The sequence below is a fragment of the Merops nubicus genome, unplaced genomic scaffold (assembly GCF_000691845.1).
Source record: "Merops nubicus isolate BGI_N331 unplaced genomic scaffold, ASM69184v1 scaffold17882, whole genome shotgun sequence".
Taxonomy (NCBI): Eukaryota; Metazoa; Chordata; class Aves; order Coraciiformes; family Meropidae; genus Merops; species Merops nubicus.
The window spans coordinates 4,978-32,368 of record NW_008595806.1 but is presented as its reverse complement, the minus strand read 5'-3'; the positions used below and the strand labels follow the sequence as shown (position 1 = coordinate 32,368).

Below are 27,391 nucleotides of genomic sequence, written 5' to 3'. Positions count from 1 at the left end.
TCCCAAAGTTGCCAGGCTTTGGGAGAGCTTGTTAAAGGATCTCGTTTTCAGGTGTCGCTCTTCCTAAAGCTTCTACAGCGTATCGCCTGCTTCAAGGAAGAGGTTGCAGCGCTCGATCTTGGCTACTGAAGAAGTACTTTTCTTATGTATAATGGCAAAGCTCTCGGCTTTATGCTTTTAAGACGCGGAACCCATCCATACATTAATGCTGGAGCATTAGCTCCGTTTGTAAACATTAAGTAATTCATTTGTGACTTGAGTTTTCAGCCGTGTTTTACATCTCAGCAACGCGAAGCACAGAAGGGTTTTAGAAACAACATGGAGAGGCAGGAATGTGGGGGAGAATCCTGCACCCTGGCTGGGTAGTTAGCTGCTTATGCATTTTCTGCTGGTGGGAAGGTGGATAAAGTACCTGTCTCTCTCTGGTGGTTCTTGGCTCATTCCTGCCCCTGTGCTGTTACACCTGAGTTACACCGGTGGAGCTGTGTGTGAAGCTGCCCCGTGAACTGAAAAAATGGAAAACAACTGTTACTCTTTTGAAGTTTTCTTCCCTTGGAGTGATTTTCACCCTGGGGCAGTGTCTTGCTCCAGTTCTCCGTGGCACGCCCGAGGGAGCGGCGTGGGAGCAGGAGAAGGAAAAGGGGATGCTTTGAGTTCGGGTGCTGAAAGAGTTTTGTGTTGGGCACAAACTCCTTCCAACAAACACACTGTTTGTTAGAGCTGTCGGAGGGCACGGCCAACGTCCTGGCTCCACTGGGGAGTGAAAGGGCATCATTCACGTTCCCCCTCTTGCTCACAACTTGACTGCTGAGTGTAGCTTGATTTCTGTCAGGGCTCCCACCCAGAGAGCTCCACTTCACACGTACTCTCTCTCAGGCCTGTATGAATTCTTTGGAGCTGCAGTATCATGTGCAATGCACTAATTTTATGTAAGCTTTCTGTCTTCATACAAAATATGTTATGTGTGGTGAGGTGGAGAGTCACTACTTCACAGCCTGGCTCTCACGGGAGACTGGAAAAACATGGAAAGAAAATAATCTAAGTACCAGAAACAAGACAAAAGATTTTTGCAGATGAATATTTGTGTGGAGGGATGCTAAGTGGATCCACTAAGTGGATAGATTTGGTAAGGGAAGAGGGGGAAGCATGGGCAAGGAGAGCTTTACAGAAAATGCTGTAAAAACAGGAGTGACAGCATGGGGGAGGGTGATTTTGTGTTAAGTTTATAAATGTAAATGAAACGATGTAAAATTATATTGGCATGAAATAATATTTCCTAGTTTAATACATGCAGTGTGATTGTTGAAGTTTTTTTCTTACTCCATTCTAGGAAAGATTTTGGTTCTGGTTGTTTTGCAAAAGAAATGCAAAATGGCTCTTGGAATGCAGTCTGGCCTTCTGTAAATCTCTTTACAGTCAGACTGCACAAAGTCTGAGGTGCAAGTATAGAGTACTTGTGATTTTTGAAAACCTGACTCTTTGGAAAGTTCTGGCAGGTGTTGACCCTTACAACAGCATACAGTGCTTATCACTGATTGATTAAAAAGGAGGAAAATAATTCTTCAGGGCAGGGAACCTGAACAGCCAGGGGCTGGTGTGGTCGGGGTGCAGCAGACTGACTTGCAGCAACGGGCACAGCGGAGCCAGCACAGCCAAAAAGACCCAGATCTTCTGAAAGTCCTGCAGTTGTGATACCAGTGTGAATATTTTTCTGTGTCAAGGTCGTCTCAGAGGGCTGCAGCAGATTTCCATGTCTTTGTTGTGATACCAGTGTGAATATTTTTCTGTGTCAAGGTCGCCTCAGAGGGTTGCACCAGATTGCCGTGTCTTTGTTTTTCCTTCCTTGAATACACTCAGACCAAGAGAGGCCTTTCTGTGTGGACCACAAAAATGAACATTTTCTCCTCTGCAGCAATAGCTGAATGGCCCCATATGGACCAGAACCACTGTTCTCATCCTTTGCCTGGCACACGGAGTACAAGCTGTAAGGAACTGACTTTCTTCTGTCCTTCTCATGGTTCTCTACCTCTTGCCACATCTATCCACAGGCAGCAACAGAAGAGCAGGTACTACATGTGCTAGATTTTCAAGTTACTTAAATGCCTGTTGGTGAATAGAGGCTGCAGTGGCATTTACAAATGAAGATGCTGCTGTCTGTGAAATCACCTCGTCACAACTGGAACACTAGCCAAGCACCTCTGCTCATGTGTTTGTCCCTAAACACCTCAAAATACAGTCCAGAAATTGTCTTCAGTAGCAACCTGCACATTGGGCTCCCTGTTCTCTACTGACAAGCCTGTCACTTTTTCCTGCATGATTTCAAGGCATTCAGGAAGATTCTGTCCTGCCTCAGATTTCTTCAGACAAACATAGGGGGAAAAATTCACCATTTTTTTTTTCCCCCAAAGTTTCTTTCTAAGGTCTTTCTGTATTTTTTTTTTTTCCCCCAGAGTTTCTTTCTAAGGTCTTTCTGTGTGTACATCTATGAAAGAAGTCTGGTGGAGACATGATTTAAGGCAGCTTTATCTCTGCTGTGTGTTGAAGTGGGCTAGAAAAGGAAAATAGCATATCAGAATGCCATGTAAGAAGTCATTTAAAAGAGGTGAGGGAAGAGTCCTGGGCTTCTGATGTTCAGACCTGTCTCTAAAAGTTGTCTCCTGTTCCTGTCAGACTTGAATAAATTACTTGATAACTGTAAGTAAAGCTGTCAAATGAATTTTAATTGAATCATCTTTGGGTCAATACTTTTTTTTTTTTCTGTGCAGACTTTTTGGGGGAATATTTTGTTCCCTATTTCTGTGTGTTAGCTTTTTGTTTTATAGAATAGACAGGTGTATCAATTCCATGTAATTTTTAACATATTTCCTTTCTTACTCTGCATCTTTATGGACTTTTCTTTCTTCATATTTTCTCTGCCCCATCCTGCTATATATTCTCTTCTATTCTGTGTTATTTTGCCAATGTTTCCTTTCTCCTGTGTTATTTTACCAAGATTTCCTTCCTGTTCCCTCTACCCATCCCATCTGTTTTCTGTCTCTCATGCTTTTATCAACATAAAGAGATGTAAATGGTATGCATGCTTACACCACACATCTACATTTCAGATTTTGTCTACCTGAAAATTGAAAGTACTTTTCTGTTTGCTTCCATAATCTGTTCAGGTTCCTACTTACCTCGTGTGTTATGAGGCAGCAGCAACATTGGTATTTGCTGGATAAAAGTAACTTTGGATATTTTGGAAAGCCATTGCCTGTACTGCTATTTGTTATTGGAAGATTAAAGTAGATTTTCTGGTTTAATGAATGTCCATGGGTGGTCTTGATACTGGGAAAACTCAGGGCTCTGAAAGATTCTGATTTGAGCACCCATGGGCATGTTAATGTGGTGGTGTTTGACCTCATGGCTGATGTCCAGGCATCCTTCTGAGGGCATCTGCACAGCCTGTGTACCTACCTGGACCTGGCAAGACCCTTGCTTTCTGCCTGAGCACATGAACATTGATTATTTTCTTCAAGCTTTGGAGGGCAAATTTCAGTCATCTCTGCAAGCCAAGTGGTCAGCCAGTTGCTTTCCTGAACCATGAGCCTGGTTCTGCTGGAGGCTTGTGAGATGTGATTTGGACCATCTCAAGTGCTCTGTATTTTGTGCTATTTTGCTGAGAGTATGAATTCTGAGAAGTAATTCCTGTTTCTCACAGAAGTTCTTTATATATATATAATACTATAGCTCTTGTAGCATTCAGACTCCAAGCTTTGAGTTATTCACTGAACAAAGTTGAATGAGATGCTGTCTTCAAGCATAATTTAGCTGCTTCATCCAGTGAGTGCTAATTTGAAAAGACTGGCTAGCATGGTGACTTAATTGCTTTCAGCATGATTTACATTTCTTAAATTTTGAGTTGCCACCATTTTTCTAAGCTGGTGATACGGTAGTAACTTGTTTTTCAAGTGGAGGTGCTGCCATTGATGGAGAGAGAGACATGATGTCCTCAGAAAATTTCAGAAGTGAAAATGCAAGTTATTGCTTTTCTGTTAAAAGAATGCTTCAGCTGATGGCAGATGGAACAGGTTCACAAAGTGGTTCTTTTGTAAGGAAGACGGAGGGAGGTGGGTCTCCAAAAGACAACAGTAGCTCTTGGTCCCATAAGGTTTGTCACATGGAGAATGTTAAGTCTGGACAGCCTGATCTAGTGGGAGGTGTCCCTGCTCATGGCAGAGGGGTTGGAACTGGGGGATCCTTGTGGTCCCTTCCAACCCTGACAGATTCTGATCTGTTTTAGCAGAGGACTTTAGAGCCCTAATGGCTCAATGGTTGGACTTGATGATCTTGGAGGTCCCTTCCAACCTAAAGGATTCTATGATTCTATAAATGTGGAAGAATGTAGGCTTCCAAATCAGCACTGGCTGAGGCTGTCGCCAGTTGATCTGCACAATATTTTCTGCAAGTTTTGTAGTCTAAATTAAGAGCTTTTTATTGCAGCACTTTTTTTGTGAAGCTGGTTCCTGAAGACTCCATTGTGTCTTAGGACAACTATTGGAACAATTTAATAGCAGTTAAAATCCCTAAAAAAAGCAGTTATATTTGTCACATAGAGGTAGATTCTACATCTTTCTCTCTCTAGCTTTTAAAAGTTTGCTATTAATGTAGTGTTGGGTTTTCTATTTTGTGTGTGTGTTACTAGTATTCTCCTCATTATATATACCATGGTTAAGTCAACTCACCATTTTCTTCAAAGACCTTACATAGGCCATGTTTTTAAACACTCTGTAAAAATTATTTTTGAGACCCTGAACTAGGCCTTTGTGATCCTCCTTCAGTTTGCCAATCTCCTGTTTAAAACAAGGACCTTAGAATAAGACACTAAAACATGTTCTCAAGAATGATAGAGTATCATTTCTGCTTGAAATTGTTGTTCTCTTCTGTCCTTTATGTTCTTCTGCTGACATTCTTGTGGGGTCACACTCAGCTGGGGAATGAGTTTTGCACTGAAGTGGTTAGTATTTTTTGGGTTTACTGTGTTTAGAGAGAGAATGAGAGAGTGATCTTGTGATTAAGGTGCTAAATTACATGTGGGGTGAATGAGGTTCATGTTCTTTCTCTCTCAGTCTTTCCCTTCATTTATCTCAACTAATCTTTGTGTCATTGCCACATGCACAAGGAGAAGAGGATGAGCCCCAGGACAGCACTGAAGAAAGCTGTCCATAAAACACAATTTCTCTGTTGGGGAAATTCTTCTAAGTACAGCTTCTATAGTATTTTTTTTACAACTTAACAGGACTCTTCTGTCTCTTTTTTTTTTTTTCTTTTTGTGTCTGAAGTGGCATAGAACTTGTAATGTACTTTTATATATTTATTTTTCCAGAAAAATGGTTTTAATTTTCACTCATAAATGTGTAGTGTCGTTGAATTAACTTTTATGTACAAAAGAAAGATAGTGTCGTTGAATTAACTTTTATGTACAAAAGAAAGATAAAGATGCTATCTTAAAAGAGCAGCAAATTTGAGATGTCTGAGAGTATCTTGGCAATTGCATAAATATTTATGAAAGAAATTGTTACTCTTTCCTGACTGCAGTACCTATCCATAAGAAGGATTTTTAGAAGAAACTTAGAAACACAAAGAAATTAACTGTCTTGGACATCTGATAGGAATTTTTAAGCAGGGATATACCCAAATGTGTGTTGAGGACAAGCACAGGCCTCTTTCTAAGCAAAGAACAAAGAAGGCACCTTGTACATGTTTATTATTTCTCATTGTACTCTGTTTCACACAGAGATTTGGTCAAATTTTCCATGGTAAACAGCCAATATAACAGTGCAAGGACTAAGTATTGTTGATTTCAATTTCCAGGAAACAGTAAACTCTTGAGTTTAGTTGCTAAATTGTAATTAATCTCTCCCTTCCTTTTGCAAATGAAGTTATGGAATTAATGGCTCTGAGGACCCCACTCCTCTGCTTCTGCATGTAGCTTTGTACAGCAAATACAGCTACAAACACTTTTTAATCCTGCCATAGCCTCTTGGAGGTAATTACTCTGATGACCTTTGGAAATGGTCAGTAAGGTTGTGGATATTGATGGCTTGTCCACTGAAATCCAGGTAGACTGGAAGGAAATAAAGCTCCTTCTGCTCCATTTATTTCTTTGAAAGTACCAAGTGGCTCTGCAGGGATTTTGGGGGAAGCCTGGCACGGTGTGGATTGAGGCTGGTGACATGAAGATGGAGGGTTTCCCTGCTGTGGTTGTGCTCAGCCTCTTGTGCTGGCTTCTGGTGTGGAGGCTTCGTGGTTTGTTTTAGGGGAATTGTCTTGCTCTGGTAGTGACAGAGGAGATTTGAGTATCGACTGTGTGATGATAGCTGCTGGATGTGCTGCCACTCAGATACGTGTGGCTTTAAGTGAACAGGATACTGATGGTTTTCAGTGTTTCCCAGCCCTTTTTAATAATAATTTCCATGTGGTAGAATACCTTGAGAAATTTCTCTTTCAGACACACTTTGAATTCACATTTTTTTTATTCTGTAACTCTAAGATGGTGTATTTTCTCTTTAAATTGTTCACACATTTTTTTTTTCTCATTATATGAGTATAAAATTGAATTACCTGAATAAAATAGTGTAAAATGAGATTATTGCAGTCTGTAGTCCCACACAAGAAGTCCTGTACAAAACAAGCCGAGGATGAGTTTTTGATGTGAGGAATGTCCATAGCCTTTCAGCTGCAAGAATTTCATAGCTTCCTATGGGTACCTGTTTTTAAAAGTGTTGCTTTTAGGGGCTTCTAAGTGGTAAATAAAAGATTTGGCTGCATACATATTGCTTTAAATTGTTCACACATTTTTTTTTTCTCATTATATGAGTATAAAATTGAATTACCTGAATAAAATAGTGTAAAATGAGAGTTATTGCAGTCTGTAGTCCCACATAAGAAGTCCTGTACAAAACAAGCCGAAGATGAGTTTTTGATGTGAGGAATGCCCATAGCCTTTTAGCTACAAGAATTTCATAACTTCCTATGGATACCTGTTTTTAAAAGTGTCACTTTTAGGGGCTTCTAAGTGGTATATAAAAGATTTGGCTGCATACATATTCCCAGGATCCAGGAATGGTTTCTAATTCCATGTGGATTTGAAATATAAAAGAAAGAATAGGATGGACTCATCACTGTTTACACTTTTGATATGGAATGTTTGTTTTAAATACACAGTTCATTTGTATGAACCAGGATAATTCTCTTTAGGCTTATGCATTTTCAGGATGCTCATTGCCTTGATGTCATGATGCTGGATTGCTAACTGACATTTGAAAATGAATGTGCACCTCTAGACATTTCTAATATATATATATATTATCTGTTACAGTTCTGGTGTGTAGATAATATATTATTTTACATAAATAACAATTTCCATTCCAGCTACTTGGAACAAGTTCTAATTGGTAACATAGACCTCTCTGTGGTTATGGTCACTCTTTTCAATTCTGCCTGCTAAATTGGTTTTTAATATTATTTTTCTTCATTGCTAAGAGTAAACAACTGTGATTTATTTATTTACAGTTCAGACTTCACTTTGAGCCTGCAAATAGTTCTGTAGAGTAAATTTGGCTGTTTTCTCAAATGATGGAATAAAGTTGATTTGACAGATCATTTTTCAGACTCTTGCTTTTCTTAGTTTTATGTAAATCATAAGGAATATGTTGTAGCTTACCAACAGAGCCCCTTTGTTGTCTGTCATTGCTAATTGCTTTGCAACTCACGTCACTAACATATTTTAAAATGATTTTTCTTTAGCAAAATGATGGCTATCGAATGTTATCCTTGTCTGGGCACGTTGGGTTTGGTAGTTTACCTGATCAGCTGGTTAAAAAATCCATCAAGCAGGGCTTCTGCTTCAACATTCTCTGCATTGGTAAGTAGTATGTGGGTAGTTTAAGGCTCTAGGAGTATACCTGTCCTTAGGAAGTGGTGGGAATTTATATCCAGTTACAATGTTAAACTCCTTTTTTAGTGTAAACCATGAACTATAATTCCACCCTTTCTCTTAGCTTTCCTTATTTGTATCCATACTTTTTATTTTTATATTTTGCATTTTCATAAATAATGTGGAGACCAAATATATTGAAAATGGATGCCATCCAGTTATTGATTTATCGGCAGCTTCTTGGATTGTTTTGGGTAAACTGGGCTATGCTATATTTTTACTGTAACAAAGAGCTTCAGATCAAAAAATCTTAAAATTAAAAGGTTGGATTACAGAAATACTGAAATATTTCTGTACTTATCAAATATTTGCTGTAGTTTTTAACCCTTATTCATAAAAAGCCCTCTGTTGAACCCTGTGATTTCACAGTCACTTAGCTTTTTTTAAAGCTGGAAGAAATTAATTGACACTATTAAAGAGACCAGAGTGTCAACTGTTCTGCTTATTACTCATTAGCAGGTAACTTTCTCTTATCTGTAGGAAGAAAACATTAACTAAAAGATATTTAGTGCTCATTATGAAAAAGAAATGTAAGCAACCCTTTTGCTTAGAGAACTCAGTTGACAAGCTTTTGTGTAATTTTGTTGAGTTGCTGTGATGACACTTTCTGTGTTTAACAGGTATTTATTTCATGTTAAAAATGTCTTCCTCAACCTTTCTGTTTAACTTTAGGGGAAACTGGAAGTGGGAAATCAGCCTTGATAAACAGTTTGTTTAACACCAACTTTGATGACCCTGTGTCAACGCATTTTCTGCCAAGTGTACGGCTTAGAGCCCAGACTTATGAACTCCAGGAAAGTAATGTTCTTTTGAAGCTGACTGTTGTAAATACAGTGGGATTTGGTGACCAGATAAACAGGGAAGATAGGTACGTGCCCTCTTGTTCCTGTGGTGTGCAGAAGTTTTGGTGTTCAATTGCAATTTGATTTTTCTGTGGGCTTTGTAGCATTTGTCTTGCATAGGCTCCAAATATTTGGTTAACTCTGTGTACCAAGGTAAATGTAATTTTATTCTCCTTTGGGAAATGGTTTGAGAAATCAGATGAACTCTGCCCCTTTCTTTATGGTAGACTCTTTTGTAAATGTGTGTAAATAAACTGTGTGATAGTAGCTAGAGTTTCTTTTGGGGTAGAGGAAAGCAGGGGGAAGCTCCACGGGAGACTTTTGGAACAATTGAATATGTTAGAAGGTACTGTAGGTTATATAGATTAGATCTAAAGAGTTTTTAACAATTTGGAACCTGTTGAAGACCTTAAACTGGAAGGAACATCATGTGGATTACTGAAGACCTTTGGGTTTTATATTGGACAGCTTGATGAGAAGATGTAGAGGTACCATGCTAGTGTCTTTCATGATTCCTTTGAATCTCTGCAGTTATGAATTGAAGTTTTTAAAATATTTAACTGTCTCTCAGCAGATTTTGTTTCTTTCACCTTAATTGTGAAGAATTTTAGCAGTCCTTTGTGCTATATGAGTACCTAAATGGTGGTAATTATAAATGAAGGTTAGAGAGTCATATTATCATGAGAGTTGTGGCTTGTAATATGACTGGGAAATAGCTGCTGCTAGTGACTTGGATGAATGAGATTCAAACAGATATTAGTATAGGTATTAGAGGTTTTAATGTGTGGTGTAGTCCTCCATTGTGCTTTTTAGTCCTCCTTTTAATTCTGTATGTAACAACTACTGAATTTTGATAGCATTTGATCTGTCTTCCAGCTTTTGTGTAGCAGCAGAAATGTAAGGGCATGCTACTTGTACATCTAGCAACACTTTATTTTAGAAAACAGATTATAATCTGGCTTTGAGTAGGGAAAAGTGTACTTAAACTGTACTTAAACTGTATTTACTGCAAATCAGGTTTAAATTCTCTTACATTCCTCCTTTTTGATTTTTGTCTATCGTTTAAGAGCTAACTCATGTACAGTACTTCATCTTCAGAAGATAAAGGAGGTCCTATTTCTTGGTGCTGGTAATTGCATGTTCTTTCTTTTCTTTTCTTCTGTCTAAGAGTTTCTTTTATCTTCCATGTATCTAAGAGCTCTGCAGTTGCACACTTGATTGCAAAAATTTCTAAAACATCACTTGGGAAGCTCGGTTATAATCCTAACTGAATTTATGTAGTTTTTTTTTTTCACTAATAGTAGCTAGGAAATGTTTTATCTGTGTTATTCTTTTTTTGAGTAACCTTTCAGAAGCTAAGATTTCTCTGAACATATAATTTTTTGCTGTACTGGGTAGATACTTGAGCAGCCTTTTGACAAGCAAAGCAAAAATCCACAAAGCAATACAAGAGGAATTCCTTTCTTGGTCTGGCTCTGCTTAGGAGTAACTAACCTCTGGTTGTTAAATTTTATTTTTTACAGCTATCAGCCAATAGTGGATTATGTAGATGCACAATTTGAAGCCTATCTCCAGGAAGAACTGAAAATTCACCGTTCTTTATTTACCTACCATGATACTCGCATCCATGTCTGCATCTATTTCATTTCACCTACAGGCCATTCCCTCAAACCCCTAGATTTGTTAACCATGAAAAGCCTAGACAGCAAGGTAAGACTTTGAAACAGTTCTAATTTGTCTTATTTTCTGAAGCATCTTGCAGCTTTTAGATTGTCTACCAACTTTCAGTTCTATATCTATGTTTTTGGTTTTGGGATGTTTTAGTATTGGTGTAGCTTAAGTTCAGAATAAACTGGTTCCAGAAGTAGCTTGCAGTTCATCACCTGTTTATTTACAGAACAAAAAGAGACAGACAGACATCTGTTAAGAATGCTGAAAAAACAAGAATGATGAAAAGTATTTTATTTTTTTTTTTAATTAGAACCAACACCAACTTTTAACAAGCTGTTAAGATCTTATTGGATAAAGTACCCTCCATCAGTGCCATAACATTTCTAATTAAGCTTGTTTCTAGCTCACTATGGAGTTTTGGGTCTGCTGTAAAGCTGGCATGTAAAAAGATGTATATAGCACTGTGGAGATCTCTGCTATAGATAGCTGAGGAAGCCAGTGCCACGAGCAGAACACTGCCAGCAGGGCTTTTTCTAAGATAGGCTGCTCTAGTGTTTTAAACTTCACATCTTGATTGATTTTGAAAGCTTTAAAATAACACATTCTAGTGTGATTATGTGCACTTTCAAAATTCTTCAGTTTCTTCCTGTAATGGGGTGGTGTGAACTGGGTGAAGCCAGAGTGTTTAGCCCATTGTAAAGAACCTTACATCATTTGGGTTTAATTTGTTGAAATTCTGAGGAATTTGAAAATGTGAAGGCATTTGCTGTTCCTCTGGTCCTTTATGCTTTACTAGAGCCTCTCCTGCGAAATTTTCTTTCTGCATTTTCTTACTGGTGAGATGTTTCTTCAGGATAACAGGGATCAGACCAGCTGCCTGTTCCATGTTGGTGATAGATGAGCACATTTGGTATTTTTGGCATTTTGTTTGTGGGTGTATTTTCCATTTTGAACTTTCTCAATAGCACAGAGCAAGTGAGGGGAGGTATGGTGTGACACAGGTAGGGGAGAGAAGGGTCACTTTCTGCTGTGGTGTTTATGCCAGATTAAAATATTTGTGAGACTACTCTGTAATACAGGGGAGGTATGGTGTGACACAGGTAGGAGAAGAGAGGTCACTTTCTGCTGTGGTGTTAGTTTATGCCAGATTAAAATATTTTTGAGACTACTCTGTAATATCTGGTGAGGGTGGAAGAGCCTTGATACTAAAAAATGGGACAGTTTCATGTAGCATACTGTTGTACTTTGAGTTTCAAAGTTGGAGACTGTCTCAAACCACAAAAATATTTGGTTTCTAGCTTGTCCCCTCTCTTTACTGAACTCCCTTTAAAACAGTATTTCTTCAAAAAGAAACAGATCCATGAGTCTCAGCATCCTTAGAAAAGATTTTTTTCTATCAGGATAGACCACAAGTGATTCTGCTTTGGGGAATTTTAGCTTCTAGTTACCTACTCTAAACATTTTTGGTTCTGCTTGGGCTCTGAGAGAACATGAAAGGCATATAACTGTGTTGGTTTACCCCTTTGTGATGGATTCTGCTTTCTGATCCTACTACAGAAGTAAATGTATACACAAAAAAAGGTATATACTTCAACTGTAGTTTGGTTTCCATCTTATTGTGGAACACATGATGCTTTTAGTACTGCATTTTCCTAGTGGCAGTTCAGAACTTGGGCTTTTCCAGCAAATATATTGATATCTTTATCAGTATTTTTAAGTCATTCTTGCAGAATTATATAGAGAGTATTGTTAAGTGAGGAAATGAAGTTGCCTTGTGGGGTTTGAATTTGCTTCAGAAAAAATATTTGGAAATTTTTGTACTGATTCACAGGTAAACCAGCCTGCAAGTTATCAACCAATAATAATTTCAAGTATATGCATTTTTTTTCCTTCCTCTATAGCATGAAGGAGCAACAGATGTTTTGACACTAATGTAAGGTGTTAAATGAAAATGTCAATGTAGAGTAATAGGATGTTTTCTGATTGAGGGGGGGAGTGGCACTTTGCATTTCAGGCAGAAGGATGATCAGGGGGCTGAATTTGGTGCCAGCAAACAGGGGCATAATGTGCCTGGGAAAAGTCCAAATACAGTTTAAGTCTCTTGTGACTACAAATTGTGGGCTTTCACTTACTGGTTTTGCTGTTCTGGGATGAAAGTATTGAGATACTAGTGTTCAAGTAAACCTTAGATGCTCCAAGCAGAAATTAATTTTGCTTAACAGATTAAGTAAAGATAATTTTTCTTTGTTGCTTGTTGAAAGCTAGAGTAGTTTTGCTTTTAAATTTTAATGCAGTGGTTGATAGCTGTAATCACAGAGGGTACTAGAGATACTAGAGTTAGAGATTACTGTACTTTCTAGAGGTTTTGCTTTTCTTTTGTTACTGGTCTCCTCAGTAGTCTTTCTTTGCTATTCATTATCTAAGAAATTGTCTCTTAATTAACTAGTGCTTGTCATGTTGAAAAGACAGAATAAAAGTTAACTTAATTGTGAAGACTCTGTGCTCCATCCATTTTTAAAGGTATATGGCAGAAAACTTAGATTGATATCCATCAGCTAATTTGATTGAAGCTGTAAATTGCTTCTAGCTGTAATAGGTAGTTTATGGAACCCTTAATTAACTCAGTTATATTAAAAAAATATTACAGCATTTTATTTGATTTTAGATATTTTACCTTGTACATGCTTGGGTTGTATATGGTATGTAATTAAGGACTATCATCAACTAATCTTAGAAGTCATACTTTGGAGTTGGCATGGTTTTTTTCAGTTGGAGATGTTGCTTAAAACACAAGACCTATTTTAAAATCATCCGTTTTGAATCCATTCCTGAGATTTGCTGCTTAGGCATTTCCATTCAGACAAAATATTCAGGAGAATAAAAAGAATGTGAGCGAGGTTTTTTTCTTTTTATTTTTCTTCCTCCTTTTTTGCATCTGTGATCAAGGAACTCAGCAAAACTCTCATCTTATGAAATCTGGAAGAATTTGTATCGTTCTTCCAAAATATGTGGAGGTTGGCATTAATTTTCTCTAGTTCTGAAAAAAAATGCCTATTTTGGGAATGTTGATAGTATTTTTTGAGAAAAATTTGGCATCTACTAGCTTTCTAAGTTAGTGACATAACTGTTCTAGGAAATGGGGCAGTTTTTCTTATTATTCAGAACTGGAAATTCAGTTCTACTTAGTGCAACGACTGCTAAGCCAAATTCTTCAGTCTTTGTCATTCCTCTGCTTGTGGGAGATACTTGAGAAACTTTGCTGCTGGGGTGAGGTGAACAAGATGCTGTGGCTGAAAGGTGCTGAAGGAAGAGGCTGGGGGGTAGGCAGGGTTTGGTAGCCAGCTTCCTTTTCTTTGTGTATTTAAACTGTCAACTTTCATCTAACATCCAAACCCTGGTGCTTTAAACTAAAACAATCTCTTTTTTTAAGCAGAGATAGAAATACTTAATGTTATTTAGTTAGTAAGTAGGTGTTGCTGTTCTTTTGAGTGCTTCACTGTGTGATAACTCCTTTCTTATTCTTGTCTCAGAATCAATTAATTCTGAGGGAGTATATTAAATAATCTCCTATTGTTTTGTTAAGTGATGCCAGTGAATGTATTTTTCATCGTATGTGAAGCTTGGATATCAATTGATGGAAAAGTTGGGACTGTGAGAGAAGTTTTAAAGAGCTTGTCACCAAACAGCTTCATTGTTAAAAGCTGTCACCTCAAAACTGAAGTCCTTAAACACTTTTATATCATTTATATCATTAATAGGTGAACATTATACCAATTATAGGCAAAGCAGATGGCATTTCTAAAACTGAACTACAGAATTTCAAGAACAAAATCATGAGTGAATTAGTCAGTAATGGTGTCCAGATATACCAGTTTCCCACTGATGATGAAACCGTTTCTGAAATTAATTCCATCATGAATGTAAGTAAATGACAAAAACATTGTTATTTCAGTACTGCAGCATTGCTCTCTAATGCTGATTCATGTCTGCTCTTTCACCACTGTCTTCAGGCTTGTAAATTTATTTTTCTTTCTTCTTAAAACTTGTATGCTTGGGTTTTTTAATCCATACTCACAAGTTTTCCTGTCCCTGTGCTGTTGGTACCATTTGTTACAGGAGACTTTTTTCTTTTCTGGCTCAGCAATGAAAAAGAAATTCTCACTCATAAATACTTTGTTTCTTTTCTGAGTAATTAATATATAATTACTAACATAGATGGACAGTTTGACTTCACTCTTTTCCTCAGCAACCTTTCATCTGTTTGGGAAGATGCACAAATGCCTCATTACTGCAGTTTTCTTTAGTCCTTGTGGTAGCAAGTCTTCCATCTGCTTTTTCCTTTTGTTTAGTACTTTGATTTGAAATGAGGACAGATATTCTCTGGACATTAAAAGTCAGATATAATTCTGGCTTTTTTGCTGTTGTCTTTCAGATCCTCCCAGGAGTATCTGCCAGGATCAGCTGAGCTTGTGGAGCTAGAAGTCTTTGCTTTGAGCACACTGCCTGTATTTGCTGTTCTTGTGCACATGTCTGTAGATGCACATGAACGTGCATTTGCATGTAGTGGGGTTTGGAAGTAGGGAGGAAGACTCTGCAGTCCTTGCAGCCTCTGTCAGTTGTGCCAGGGAGTGAGGATGTCATTCAGTAGCAGTCCCTTCTGCTGTGGGGGAAGGTTGTGGTCTGTTACTTATCCCTTTCTTGCTCTGCTAGTGATCACTACACTTGATAATAGTCCCTCCCCATCTTTCCTGTGGGCCCTCTTTAAGTCCTGGAAGGCTGCTGTAAGGTTTCCCAGTTAATGTTTTTTTTCCTGTTTTGTTTTTAATGGTCAGTTGATGTGGGTCAGCCCACAGTACCCAGCCTTTGCTTCTGGCCCTTTTTTAATGGTCAGTTGATGTGGGTCAGCACACAGTCAGTACCCAGCCTTTGCTTCTGGCCATCTGGCCAAGCCCAGAGCAGTAACTGTACCTGGGGTTCAAACCTGTGATCATCTCATGGCTGTTGCTGGTGTTAGGAACTCTGGCTGACTGTGAATCAAAGGGATGTGTTCTAGAGCACCTTTCTCTTTGCTTCTGATAACTCTTCCACTAGTGCAGCTCAGGATGTAGTTGGGCTGCCTTTGCCACCAGGACAAACCTGCTGAATCAGGTCCAACCTGTTGTCCACCAGGAGCCCCACGTCTTTTTCTGCAGAGTGCCTTTCCCCCAGCATGTACTGGAGCACAGGGTTCCTCCTGACATGTGGGACTTGCCATTCCTCTCATTTGAACTTCTTGAGCTTCCTGCTTTTTTTGGCCCATTTCTCCAGCCTGTCTAGGCTCCTCTAATTGGGCAGCACACTGATCTGTTCTATCAGCCACTCCTCCCAGTGTTCTTCTTGTACCTTGACTTTTGGATCAGTAGTTTGACTAGCTGTTGATGTCTTCAAAGTGGTTTTTAATTTGAAACTGCTTGTTTGTTTTTCCTGAAATGATGTTTTTTTTTCCCCTCTAATTTACTTCTGAAGAGTTTGCTTTTCAGTTCTGACACAGGAATACTGATGGGTATTGGTGTGACTCTTACAGGGGCATTTGCCATTTGCTGTAGTGGGAAGTACAAAAGAGGTGAAAATTGGAAACAAAACAGTGAGAGCTCGTCAGTACCCTTGGGGCATTGTACAAGGTAAATGAATTCTCAGAGGTATGTTTATGAGATTTTTGCTGTTGTTGGAAGTATAAAATTCACCAATGCTCAAAAGGGGGCTGGTATTATCCACAGATGCTATTTGGAATTGTATTTTAAATCAATAGCTTCAGTAGTTTAGCAGTTAACACTTGAGTTGTGCACCAACTATCAGTTTCATCAGCACTGATGCAGCCCTGGAATCAAGCTGTGAGATGATGTAATATTTAGGCAGGCTAGCATTGTGGCAGTGCCTCCAACACTGCCCATTTTCAAAGTTTTATGATTGCTAGTAAAGAAGGCAGGGGGGTTGGACTAGATGATCTTTCGAGGTCCCTTCCAGCCCCTATGATTCTATGATTCTATGAAGAGGGGGGAAAAAAAGAGAGAATTTATAATTTTTCAAGTTGAACAAGTCATGAGGAGATGTTGGAACATATCAGCAGTACTTACTGTCAGTGCTTCAATGTGCACATTAGAAATTCTAAGAAGTATAATAAGCAACACAATGCCTTTTCCTGGAAGTATAATTACTAAGCAATCTCAACACTGTTTCAAATTTATTTGGACAATTTTGCTACTTGTGCATAACAAAATCTTTCTCTTTTAACTAGTTGAAAACGAGAACCACTGTGACTTTAAAAAGCTTCGTGAGATGCTGCTTTGCACAAATCTGGAAGATTTAAGAGAGCAGACTCATGCACGACACTATGAGCTGTACAGGCGCTGCAGGCTGGAGGAGATGGGCTTCAGGGACATCACCCCTGAGAACAAACCCCTCAGGTAAAGCACTTCATCTGCAACACATGTTTTCAGCATCCATTCACACATCTGAGTGTCTCAACCCCATACGGAGCAGGGTTCATACACAGAATAGTTTCTAGGACAGAAAGAATTGGTTTTTAATCAGAGTAAGTATGTAGCTGTTCATTGTTATCTCCATGGCAGAGTTCATGGGATTATATGAGCATTGGTTTAAAGGCACACAAGCCTGTTGTATTCCTGAAACCTCTCTCTTTTAGAATAAACCTGGAGATTTTAATTTCTGCCATGCAGAATGTCAGTTTTCTTCAGGTGCATGCACTTTATGCCTTTTAAATTGTTTTCATTAAATATTAGCATGCTATTTCACTTTCTCTCTTAATAATGTCTGAAGCTGTGCAATGGTTTGGTTGGACTTAAAGATTAGAAGGAACTCAAGCAAAAACTTTTACAAAATCCTTGGTTAGGCTGTTGGCTTCCCACATGATCTGCCAAAATAACAAATGTCTGGCCTGTTCAGGTCAAAAAATCTCTTGCTAGAAGGTAGGAAGACAGTAGAGCATTCCAAAGGAAAGTTAAGGAGACATTTGGAGGTGCTTGTTTCATATAGTAAAGCTGCTTTCTGCAGGAGGTGTATGTGTGTATATATATATTTATATATGCCATTTGTTTAATCATCTGTTTCCAATTCTGTCCTCTCCCTCTCCATCTCTCAACTTCCTTGGGTCATTTTATGCATGGGACTGTATTTTGAGTGGTCAGAGTGCTGATGGGGAAGAACAGATGCTTCAGGAGTTGTTCAGCCTTCCTGGTTTAGCCATGTGCCATTATTACAGAGTCATGGTGGGAAATATCAACTTAAGCCAGACATGAAAACAAAATACAGCTTTTCATTAAAAACAGTTTCTAGTGCTTTGAACCAACTGGTTTGTTTGCTGCTTGTTTTACTTAGCAATCAGACTGTCTTTGCCCATTCTGTTCCAGTAAAAGTAAAGTACTTCTAAATGGTTTTCTTACCAGTAGGAGTTTTTAGTGGTTTAAATTTATACATTGTTCAAACAATAATAGTTCAATAAGACTAGTGTGGCCAAGGCAGGTTCTGGATGCAGGCACTTCTTTCTGAAGTCTTAATGTCAAAGCACATTTAAGGATTAGCTCATTTAGATGATCTTGAGCTGACCATGAATCACAACGGTGCCTTGACGTTTCTCTTGACTTAATAAGAAAGGAATAAATTCCTTTCATAAATAGAGAACCAAAGGTAAAATAAGGTTTAAGCCCAACTGAAACTGAGCATAAACTTCTAACTTGGTTTAGGTTTGAGTTTAAGAACATACATTAACAAATGATACCTTGCTATCTTTGTCTAGGGAAAGCTTATTTTAGAGCCTTGTTCATTGTAATATTGATTGAAGTACTTTTGTCTCTTTTGAACTTGAATTTCACAATGTACAGCCAGCTTGATATAGGAGTTAAATTATAAAAATTATAAGACTAATGTAGCCTTACCCATAAGGTGTTTTGTGAAGCTGCTGAGGAGATGATAAAAGTCATCCTCAGAAGTGTGACAGATGATGTCTGTTTCCATAGAGCAAGTTCAGTGCTTCCCATTTGCCTGACTTTTCAATTTCAATATCTTTCAGAATAGGGACTACCCTGTTTTTCTAGGCAAAAATGTGTTATTAACTTGTCATCCTTTTTACACTTGAAGATGTTTACAATATATACACAGCTAAGAGCTATAGTTCTAAAATAAAATTAAATTGCATAGTTGTATATGACTGATGATTAAAATTTCTTGCTACTTGTTTAAATAATGTTCAAAATACATGTTGAGAAGTCATATTTTGTGTCTGTCATGTCTACATACTGAAATTTGGTAATCTGAATTGGTTTATTTTATGTCAATTTAGACAATTTCTGCTAGACTTGAATAATTGGCTGATTTTACAGCACTGAGGTTTGTAGCATGTGAAGATTGACACTTGAGTAGCTAAGATGCCCTGCCCTTTTCACATGTCATGAAAAAGCTGCCTGTGAAGTTCCTCTACCTCTCTCTTGAATTTAAAAGTCCAACAGTAGTTAATTAATCCAAAATTGTTTACCACTGCAGAGCAAAACCAGTAATTGTTTGATTTTCAGCAGCCTTGTGAGCTAGGTGGTGCACAGGCATCTGTCAATGTTTTCACTCTTCCATGGGAAAAAAGGTGTTGGGAAACTTTATTTTCTTTAATGGAAGACATAGAGCTGGTTTCAGCACACAGTGGAAAATTATATTTACATCTAGTAGCCTGAAGTGACTTTCTCATCTATGTGTAAAAACATTCTATTAATATAATGAATTATATAATTGTATTAATTATTTATTACTATAATTTTAATTGGATAACAATAATTAGCATAACTTTCGTGGGGAATTGGGAACTTACTTAATCTTGTTCATATACCTTGCAAAAACAATAGATAAAAGTTTTTGATGAAGACTTCAGTCTCATAGTGGGGTATTATTCCAATGAGAATTACAGTCAGGGATGTACCATATCAGATTAAAATATAACACGTGGTAAACCACTTTAAAAATGAAGAATCCACCATGTGGTGCTTCAGAGAATAAATGGAATGCTGTCTAAGGCTAAAATTAGTCATATAGGTAAAATTTGGTTTCCAAGCCCTGCAAAGCAGCCAATCAGGAGTGGGCTTTGAAAACCTGTTATGCCAAAATTTATGTAATGAAGTCAACGGGTAGCAGAGTATTTGGGGGGATGGTTTATGCATCTGAAGCAGTGTTGTTGAATGTAAAATCCAGGAAATGCTTGTATTGTTAATTTTTTAAGACTTAAAATTAGTATTTGCATTCTTTCGTGTTGAAAAGTAAAGACAGACCTTTTCTGGTGTGGATGGTCTAGTCTTGCCTTTTTGATGGCCTAATTATGTCCATTAGGAACATGAATTCCTAGTTTCAGGTCAGCCTCAACAAGAGATAATGGTTGAGATGTCCTGAAGGGAAAAATTGAAGAAAGTTGAAAACAGAAATCTAGATGTGAAGAGTGCTTCCAACCAACCAAACCTCTAAGTATAACTCAGCTTAGATGCTTACAAGGAAGGAGGAGATGACCACTGTTTTGAAGTTGGACATTTTGTAAGCTCATTTTTCAATCTGAGTGATGTTGCTTAAGGGGACACTCTTCTTTTGAAAGAAGAAAACTAAAAGGCAAGGGGCTGTTGAAAAAAAGCCAAAGAGTGATATTCAGGCTGTGTGCTTGCATATTTGGATTCTCTGATGTTGTTAATTGTCTTGTTTCTCTGTGGTCATAATTACAATTTGTTCTTCATCATAATTGCAGGTAAACAATTGTTACATAGATGTCTTGTGAGCAATCGTATATTCCATGCTTTATTCCTGCCAGAAACTGGGATATTCAGACTTTGCAGTTCTTAAAGAAAAAAACTGTTTATTTTTCAGTCTTTTTTAGGAGATGATGACAGAAAACCAGGAGGGATTTGGTAATGTAAGTTTACATGTAGAGGAAGGTTGATATAACTCTAGTTGTCTTTTCTAAAGGAAGAAACCTCATAGCTGAAAGCCTGTTAGACTCCTTCCTTAGAAAGCCACTTGGGAATGGAGTTCATCTGACCAACTGCAGACCTTTGCATTTGAGCTAAATACTTTAACCTCATGTTAAGACTGAACTGCATCCAAAATACCATTTTTTTTCATGTCTCCACTGGGAAAATGGTAATAACTTAGATCTACCACATCCTTTGTGTTGCTAAATATCACGTTAGGTAGTCCACTGAGTCAAGGGACAATGCTAAAAATATGTGCCACTACTGTTAAATTTTTTTGTTTTTCTGATTTACCTTAATTGATAGTCAAAAGTTATGCAAAGTTACAAGTGTAGTTTTCAAATTTGAAAGCCTTTTTCAATTTAAATGAACAAACTGTAAGATATTATGTAAATATCTGTGGTGTTCAAAGCACATAAACGTTGTGTTCCACTGATAGTTGAATTCCCTTCAACCAGAGTCTCTTTTTATGAACATAACATGTTTGATTTGCATCTTTGTGTTTAGGCTTCCATGTTCTAAGTCTTATGCAGACAGAAAAACTGTGTGTCATAGCAGCTCTTCTGTAGGAAGGTAGATATGAGAAGCAGTGGATGCAGTAATGTTGAAAGGATTGGTTTAAGATCTGGTGAACTATTTTCTGCTTCTCCCCAAACCTCCTAAAACTGGAGACTGTTTGGATGATTATGTTGCTGATATGCCAAACACAGAAGAGGAAAGTTTGGTTTAATTTTGTCTTTGTGGTTTCCAGAACAATTCAGTCCAGGGAGAGGGAAGATTTAATAATAGATGTAATTTGGCTGCTTGGTAAATCCAGCATCTTCACAGTTAATATTTTACTAATTTCAAGTCAAAATTGCTTTTACCTGATATACTAGCTTGGGTTGAGTCTAGAGATGTCCCCATGGTGAAATGAAGGGGTGACTGGAGCAGGTTCCTTAGCCTGGCACTTGCTCTGGTGGCTTTATTGAAGCCAAAGGCAGGATGTTAGCTGGCAGAACTGCCACAGGGCCCCAAACTGTGTGTGCTGAGACTGCTAACACTTGAAAAACCTGTGCTGTAGCTTTATTGTTGTTGCATATGCTGTCTAAACTTAGATTGTGTGATTTAATGTACCTGTGTGAAAACCATGCCCTTGTTTCACATGGTAGATACGTCAGGATGGCTGAAGTGACTTCACAGCTGATACATAAACCCTGAAAATTCAGAAGCTTGTTGGTCTGAATTTGTTTTGCTGCAATGTATTGCTGCAGTAAAATAGAATAGAAGTGATCTGAGCTTGATCTGACAAACATTAATTCTGCATGTGCAATTTAAAGATAACTCTTCTCTCCCCTTAGAGTATGTTTTGAATACAAATAGGAAACTTCAGGGTTGGGAAACTGCCCAGTTTAAATGTAATCAATTTAAATATAGAAGAGAGCTGTTCAAGCTTACTGTTGCTGTAAATAACTAAGTTTTTATGTGTCCTTTTTTTGGCAAGCCTTTGCATTTTTAAACTGTTTCAATAGAAACAGTAAAAGATGAGACTTAAAGACTGGTACAAGGTGTGTATGTGCATTAAAAATGTAAAGAAAATTTTAAAATTTGATATATTTACATCAGAGTGGAAGGTATGAGATAGCTGACAAAGGACAGCAACTCATGGAGTGGGGGCTGACTAGTCAGCACTTGGCAAGTGTCAGAATATAGGAGAATAGCCCCAGAATAAAGAGCTAGAAGATAATCCATGTTTTGATCCATTCACAAGCCTTATATCCTACAAGATATTGTCAAATGTCAAACCTCTAGTAGAACATGTATCAATTACCAGCAGCTTTTAATTTGCTAGGATATACTTTGATATAAAATACATTTCTCTGTTTCAAGTCCTTGTTGTTTGGAAGTTAAAAAAAAAAAATCTTATGTTCTGAAATGTCTAGCAGAGTAACTTTTTTTGGAAAAAAAAAAGGGAGGGGGTGGCAAGGCATTTATTTAAAAGTTCTTTAAAATTTTTAATTATTTGCTGTTTTGTTCTGTTGCCAAATCTTTGCTCAGTGATCTGAACTGATTTGCACCTCCTATATAAATTCAACTATGATTGTGGGATGTATGCAGTATATTAGCTTCTGGGAGAGAGGATTCAGGAAAAAACAAGCAGTCCTGAGATTTTGACTGGTGCATGTTGGAAAGTAACCCTATCTTTTGGATGCTGAACTGCTTAGGAAATTCTCTTTATTCTATATTAATGTAACTTTGCTATATTTAAGCTTTAACATTACATAAAGAGAGTGGCAGATATTATGAAAGTCTGTTTCTTTCTCATGTAGGAATAATCAATTTATTAGTCATGTTAGTGCTGCAGAGGCATTGTTTTTGTAATGTTCTATTTTAAGACAGAGGTTTCAGAGTGCAGAAATTTTGGGAGATTTTTCTGGCAATTTTGGTGTCTTATAAATAAGTAACTTAAAAAAATTATGTGTGTTGGAGGCAGAAAACTGTAACTCAGGTCTTTTAGAATATGAGATTCCTAAAGGGCTGTGTTTACTTTGAAATGTAAAGTGCCCAGGAGCTGTTAGCATAAATAATTTTACTCAGGGTTGTTTACTTAAATAAAAATTAAAAAAAAAATGCTTGCTTCTGGTTAGGTTTGTTTATGAATTTTTGTGGGAGTAGCTGTAGAAATGACTATTTCAGATGAATATTAATTGTTTAAATAATGTTCCAGATTGTTGGTTTTCCACATAGAATAAAGCAGCATGCTGGGGGCTTGCTCACATTTTTGGACTTCAGTCTACAGGAAGCCTATGAGGCAAAGAGGCACGAGCTGTACCTTGAACTGCAAAGAAAAGAGGAGGAGATGAGACAGCAGTTTGTGCAGAGGGTGAAGGAGAAAGAAGCAATGCTGAAAGAAGCAGAGCAACAGGTAAGGATGTCTGTCTGCCTTGAGCTTGCTGAGATTTGGAACAGTGATGCTCTTCACAAGATCACAGCTAGTTGATATTTATAATTTCCTAATATTTTGAGGGCAGTGATGCTTAAAAGCAGATTGATTACACAGATTGGTTGGATTAGCAGATGGATTAGACACAAGCAAATGAGATCAAGGCCTATGAAATGTGGCTGAAGGAACTGGGGATGTTTAGCCTGGAGAAAAGGAGGCTCAGGGGAGACCTCCTTGCTCTCTACAACTACCTGAAAGGAGGTTGTAGCCAGGTGGGGGTTAGCTTCAAGTTGCACCAGGAGAGGTTTAGGTTGGATATTAAGAAAAATTTATTCATTGAAAGGATTGTTAAGCACTGCCCAGGGAAGTGGTGGAGTCACCATCCCTGGAGGTATTTAAAAGACGTGTAGATGTGGCACTTCAGGAGATGGTTTAGTGGTGGACTTGGCATTGTTAGCTTAATGGTTAGGCTTGATGATTTTAAAGGTCCTTTCTGACCTAAATGATTCTGTGATTTTACAAAAATCAGGGTTTTTTTTGGAAGGAGTTAGCTCATGGTGTGAAGGCTCCAGTGGGTAGCTGAGACAAGTCAAGAGAATAGCAGGGGATACAGTGAAGTAAGAGAATGATGAATATAATGGTTGCATATTCCTTCATCTTCTTTAGCAGCATGCTGAGAAACATTTGATTCCATAGCAGCACAGCAGGTACTTTTCATGCACAGGTTGCTCTGTGAAAACCTGGATTTCAGGAAGAAATCCTGTGGGTTGTTTTTCAGCCCAAGATAGTGGGACATGTATGTTTGTATGACCTCCAGGTTCAGTTATTAAATACAGGCTCAACCCTCATGTTGAGAGGTTTGAAAGTGGTGGTGGTGTGGGGATGTTTCTGTTGTTTTGTTTTTAAAATATCATTTATTCCCAGCTGCCTTAGGAATGTTTGGAAATGTGAAACATTTCTTGAATACACTATTGCAGATGTAGTCCTGTCAAGCTGGACTGGCAAAACAGGATCCTCTCATCTGCTTTCTGCCAGACTCTATCATGGTCATGTGTCTTTACATTCAAATACTGGTTTAATTAAAACTGGAAACCTCTGTATATATTTTTTTATGTCCTTTTCTGTATCTCTTCTGCCAGACTCTATCATGGTCATGTGGCTTTACATTCAAACACTGGTTTAATTAAAACTGGAAACCTGTGTATATATTTTTATTTTTTATGTCCTTTTCTGTATCTGAGGCTCCCAGCAAGGATGTAGAAGTTTTTGTGAGATGTTCAGATGCATGGGTTAAATAAAAAGGTGACTTAATACTTTGATTTCTAAACCTGTGAAGTCCCCTGTGCTACTTTTGGAGAAAAAAATATCAGGTTCAGTTCTTCTCACAGGAGATTATCAGATGGGGTTCTGAGCAACACAATCTAAAGATGTCCCTGCTCACTTGCAGGGGGGTTGGACTAGGAGACCTTGAAAGGTCCCTTCTGTGATTCTATCCAATTGGAATATTACTTGGCCATGTTCAAAGTAGGTTCAGCTAGGTCTTACACAGTGTCTGTGGAACCCTTTGATGTTCTTCATCTGTGATTTACACCAAGCAGTTTGTGAGCTCTGCATATTGCAATTGAATTATGGATACTAGTTCTTTCCAGTTCCTATTGTGGGAAAGTGATCATGCAGCCACTCCTAAAGGGAGAACACTTGTCATAAACCCTGGCTGCTCATTCTCTGAGAAGTATGTATGTGTACCTAGAAACTAAAAAAAAACCCAGGAATTGCTGTTGTACTTAATATTGCTTTCAAATCCTTCATTTAGAGGAAGCTTAGAGGTGCCATGTGCAGCAATACCACTGCTGAGCCATCTCTCAGCAGTGAGATCTCTCTGATTTCTGTACCAGTGTTGCTACATTGATTGAATTACACCAATATAGATGCATCCAGAAGCAGGACTCTAGGAGAGTTTCTGTGTGGGGAGAGGGGAGGTGAGGGAGGGTGAGGTACCCTTTGCTTATCCTGCACAGCTTCACAGGTTTAAACTGGTCAAAATGCATCTGGAGAGTAAAATCCATTAATATGTCAAAAGAACAGTCAAAGATCAATTACTGCAGAAAAACAATTAACTTCTTGCAGCCCACAAGTAACTCCTCCAGCCAGACTGTGTGTGTACATCCTAATAGATGTAAATATAATTATAGATATTAAAATAATACCTATATTAAAATACATACCTGTGTAACTGAAATCTGTACGTTTCCTTGCCTGCTTGGTTTTAGGGAAATAAATTCTCCTTGGCAGATCCTGATTTAATCTTTCTGTTGGTAATCGTTTAATCTTTAAAGGCCTCCTTATTTTTAATATAATAAAGATACAGTAAAATCTTGTAGAAAATCTGATATTCACATAGTGCTCTCCATGGTTTCCATCTGTAGTCTGTGCATAGTAGCCTTATCAGATTTCTCCTATCAGATTTATGAGAGAGCAATCTGATAAGCCTGATTATTTTCCTGGATTGCTGATTTTTTAGTCTTATCAGTTCTGGGAAAGAACTGCAACTCCTTATGACTTTTAACACAGATTGAGGTAGATTTTGCTGTTCAGTTGCCCATGTTTTTGTGCTGTGGTATCACCACCTTGTGTTACCAGCTGGAAATACTGGGGTGTTGTGCTTCCTTTACACAGGTACAGACTAAATTTGAACATCATATGCTGATGCATCACGAAGTGAAACTGAAGTTAGAGAAAAAGAAGAAAGTTCTGGAAGATGAAATTGCCATGTTTATTGAGAAGAAAGCTAATGCTGAGTTACTCCTCTCACAGGCATCTGTCTCTACCCCTGTTATTAGTTTGAAGAGAGACAAAGACCGTAAAAAGTAAGTGCTGGGCAAAAAAAATTCTTCATATATCACTCATATAATGCCAATTTCAGTTATTTTTTAGAAAAGATACAACTGTGCTCCTGTTCTGTTATGTGATAAGAAGACAGAAGCGTGTAAAATACGCCCATGCTTGGATTTATTCTAGATTAATTGCTGTATATTCTATGAGCATTGTGTTTTGTTTTGGTTTTTTTCTTTTTTAAACCTTTTTTCCATGAAGGAGCAAAGGTTTTTGAGAAGCCCCTGTGCTTTGACCTCAGAGATGAAGAAATTGTGAATGTTCATGAACAGAGAAGTTAGAGAGGGAGAGAAATTCACCCAGGGAATTTGACCCAGAAATAGTCTTTGATTGGAGCACTCAGGTTTTGATGCAGCAGCCTGACTGCTGCTGTACCATCATCCTACATGTGCCTTCCTAGTACAGGTTTGTTAGAGGAGAGATGGATAAAATTGGCTGTAAAATTACACTGAGTGCAGAATATGACCTGATAAACACTTCACTTTATTCTTTCCCACCCACTTCTTTCTTTCACACTCCCAAAAGAACAACTCAAAGAAATGGTGAAACTTCAGAAATGCTTTTCCAGAGACTAGTTTTGAATCCATGCCCAACTTCTTCATATATGGACATTGAATTAAATGTTCATGTAGACATTAAATGAAATTAATTACCTCTAAAATCAGAAGTTAATTCATTTCTTAATTTCCTTTCCTAATGGGTTACAACTTTACTGCAGAAAACTTTTTTTTATTAATATCTTACTGCAATTGAAAGCAGATTTTTTTCTTTGTACAGAAATAATTCATAACTGCTAGATTATTAAAAACTTTAGAATCTAGATGGGTGCATATAGTTCCACAAGTATCATCAAGAGAGCTTTGACATTTTTGGGGTGTATGCTAGCAGCCTGTGTTCTTACCAGAATTTATTGTGTTTCAAGTAATGTTACTGAGCTCCTTTTCTGCTTTTACAGATGAAAAAGGAATTCTTGGTAACAAGTATTTATCTGCACTATTATGAGTAACTCTCAACTTCAGAATAAAATTAGATTCTTTTAGTTTTTTCTATTTAATCTATTTCTCTTTTTAATATAATTGAAATTTAAGTCTATTTAATT

General features: G+C 37.7%; 1 protein-coding gene across 1 annotated transcript; it reads left to right on the top strand.

Annotated features, from left to right (window-relative positions):
- Positions 1 to 7,794: 7,794 nt before the first annotated feature.
- On the top strand, positions 7,795 to 26,267 carry LOC103769020 (septin-10-like; the record flags this gene model as incomplete). The annotated part of the gene is made up of 8 exons (XM_008936193.1): positions 7,795 to 7,903; positions 8,648 to 8,843; positions 10,341 to 10,527; positions 14,247 to 14,408; positions 16,052 to 16,148; positions 16,763 to 16,931; positions 23,250 to 23,382; positions 26,077 to 26,267. Coding segments are annotated over exons 1-8 (1,235 nt in total), but the record flags the coding sequence as incomplete, so codon positions are not given.
- Between the last annotated feature and the right edge of the window lie 1,124 nt (positions 26,268 to 27,391).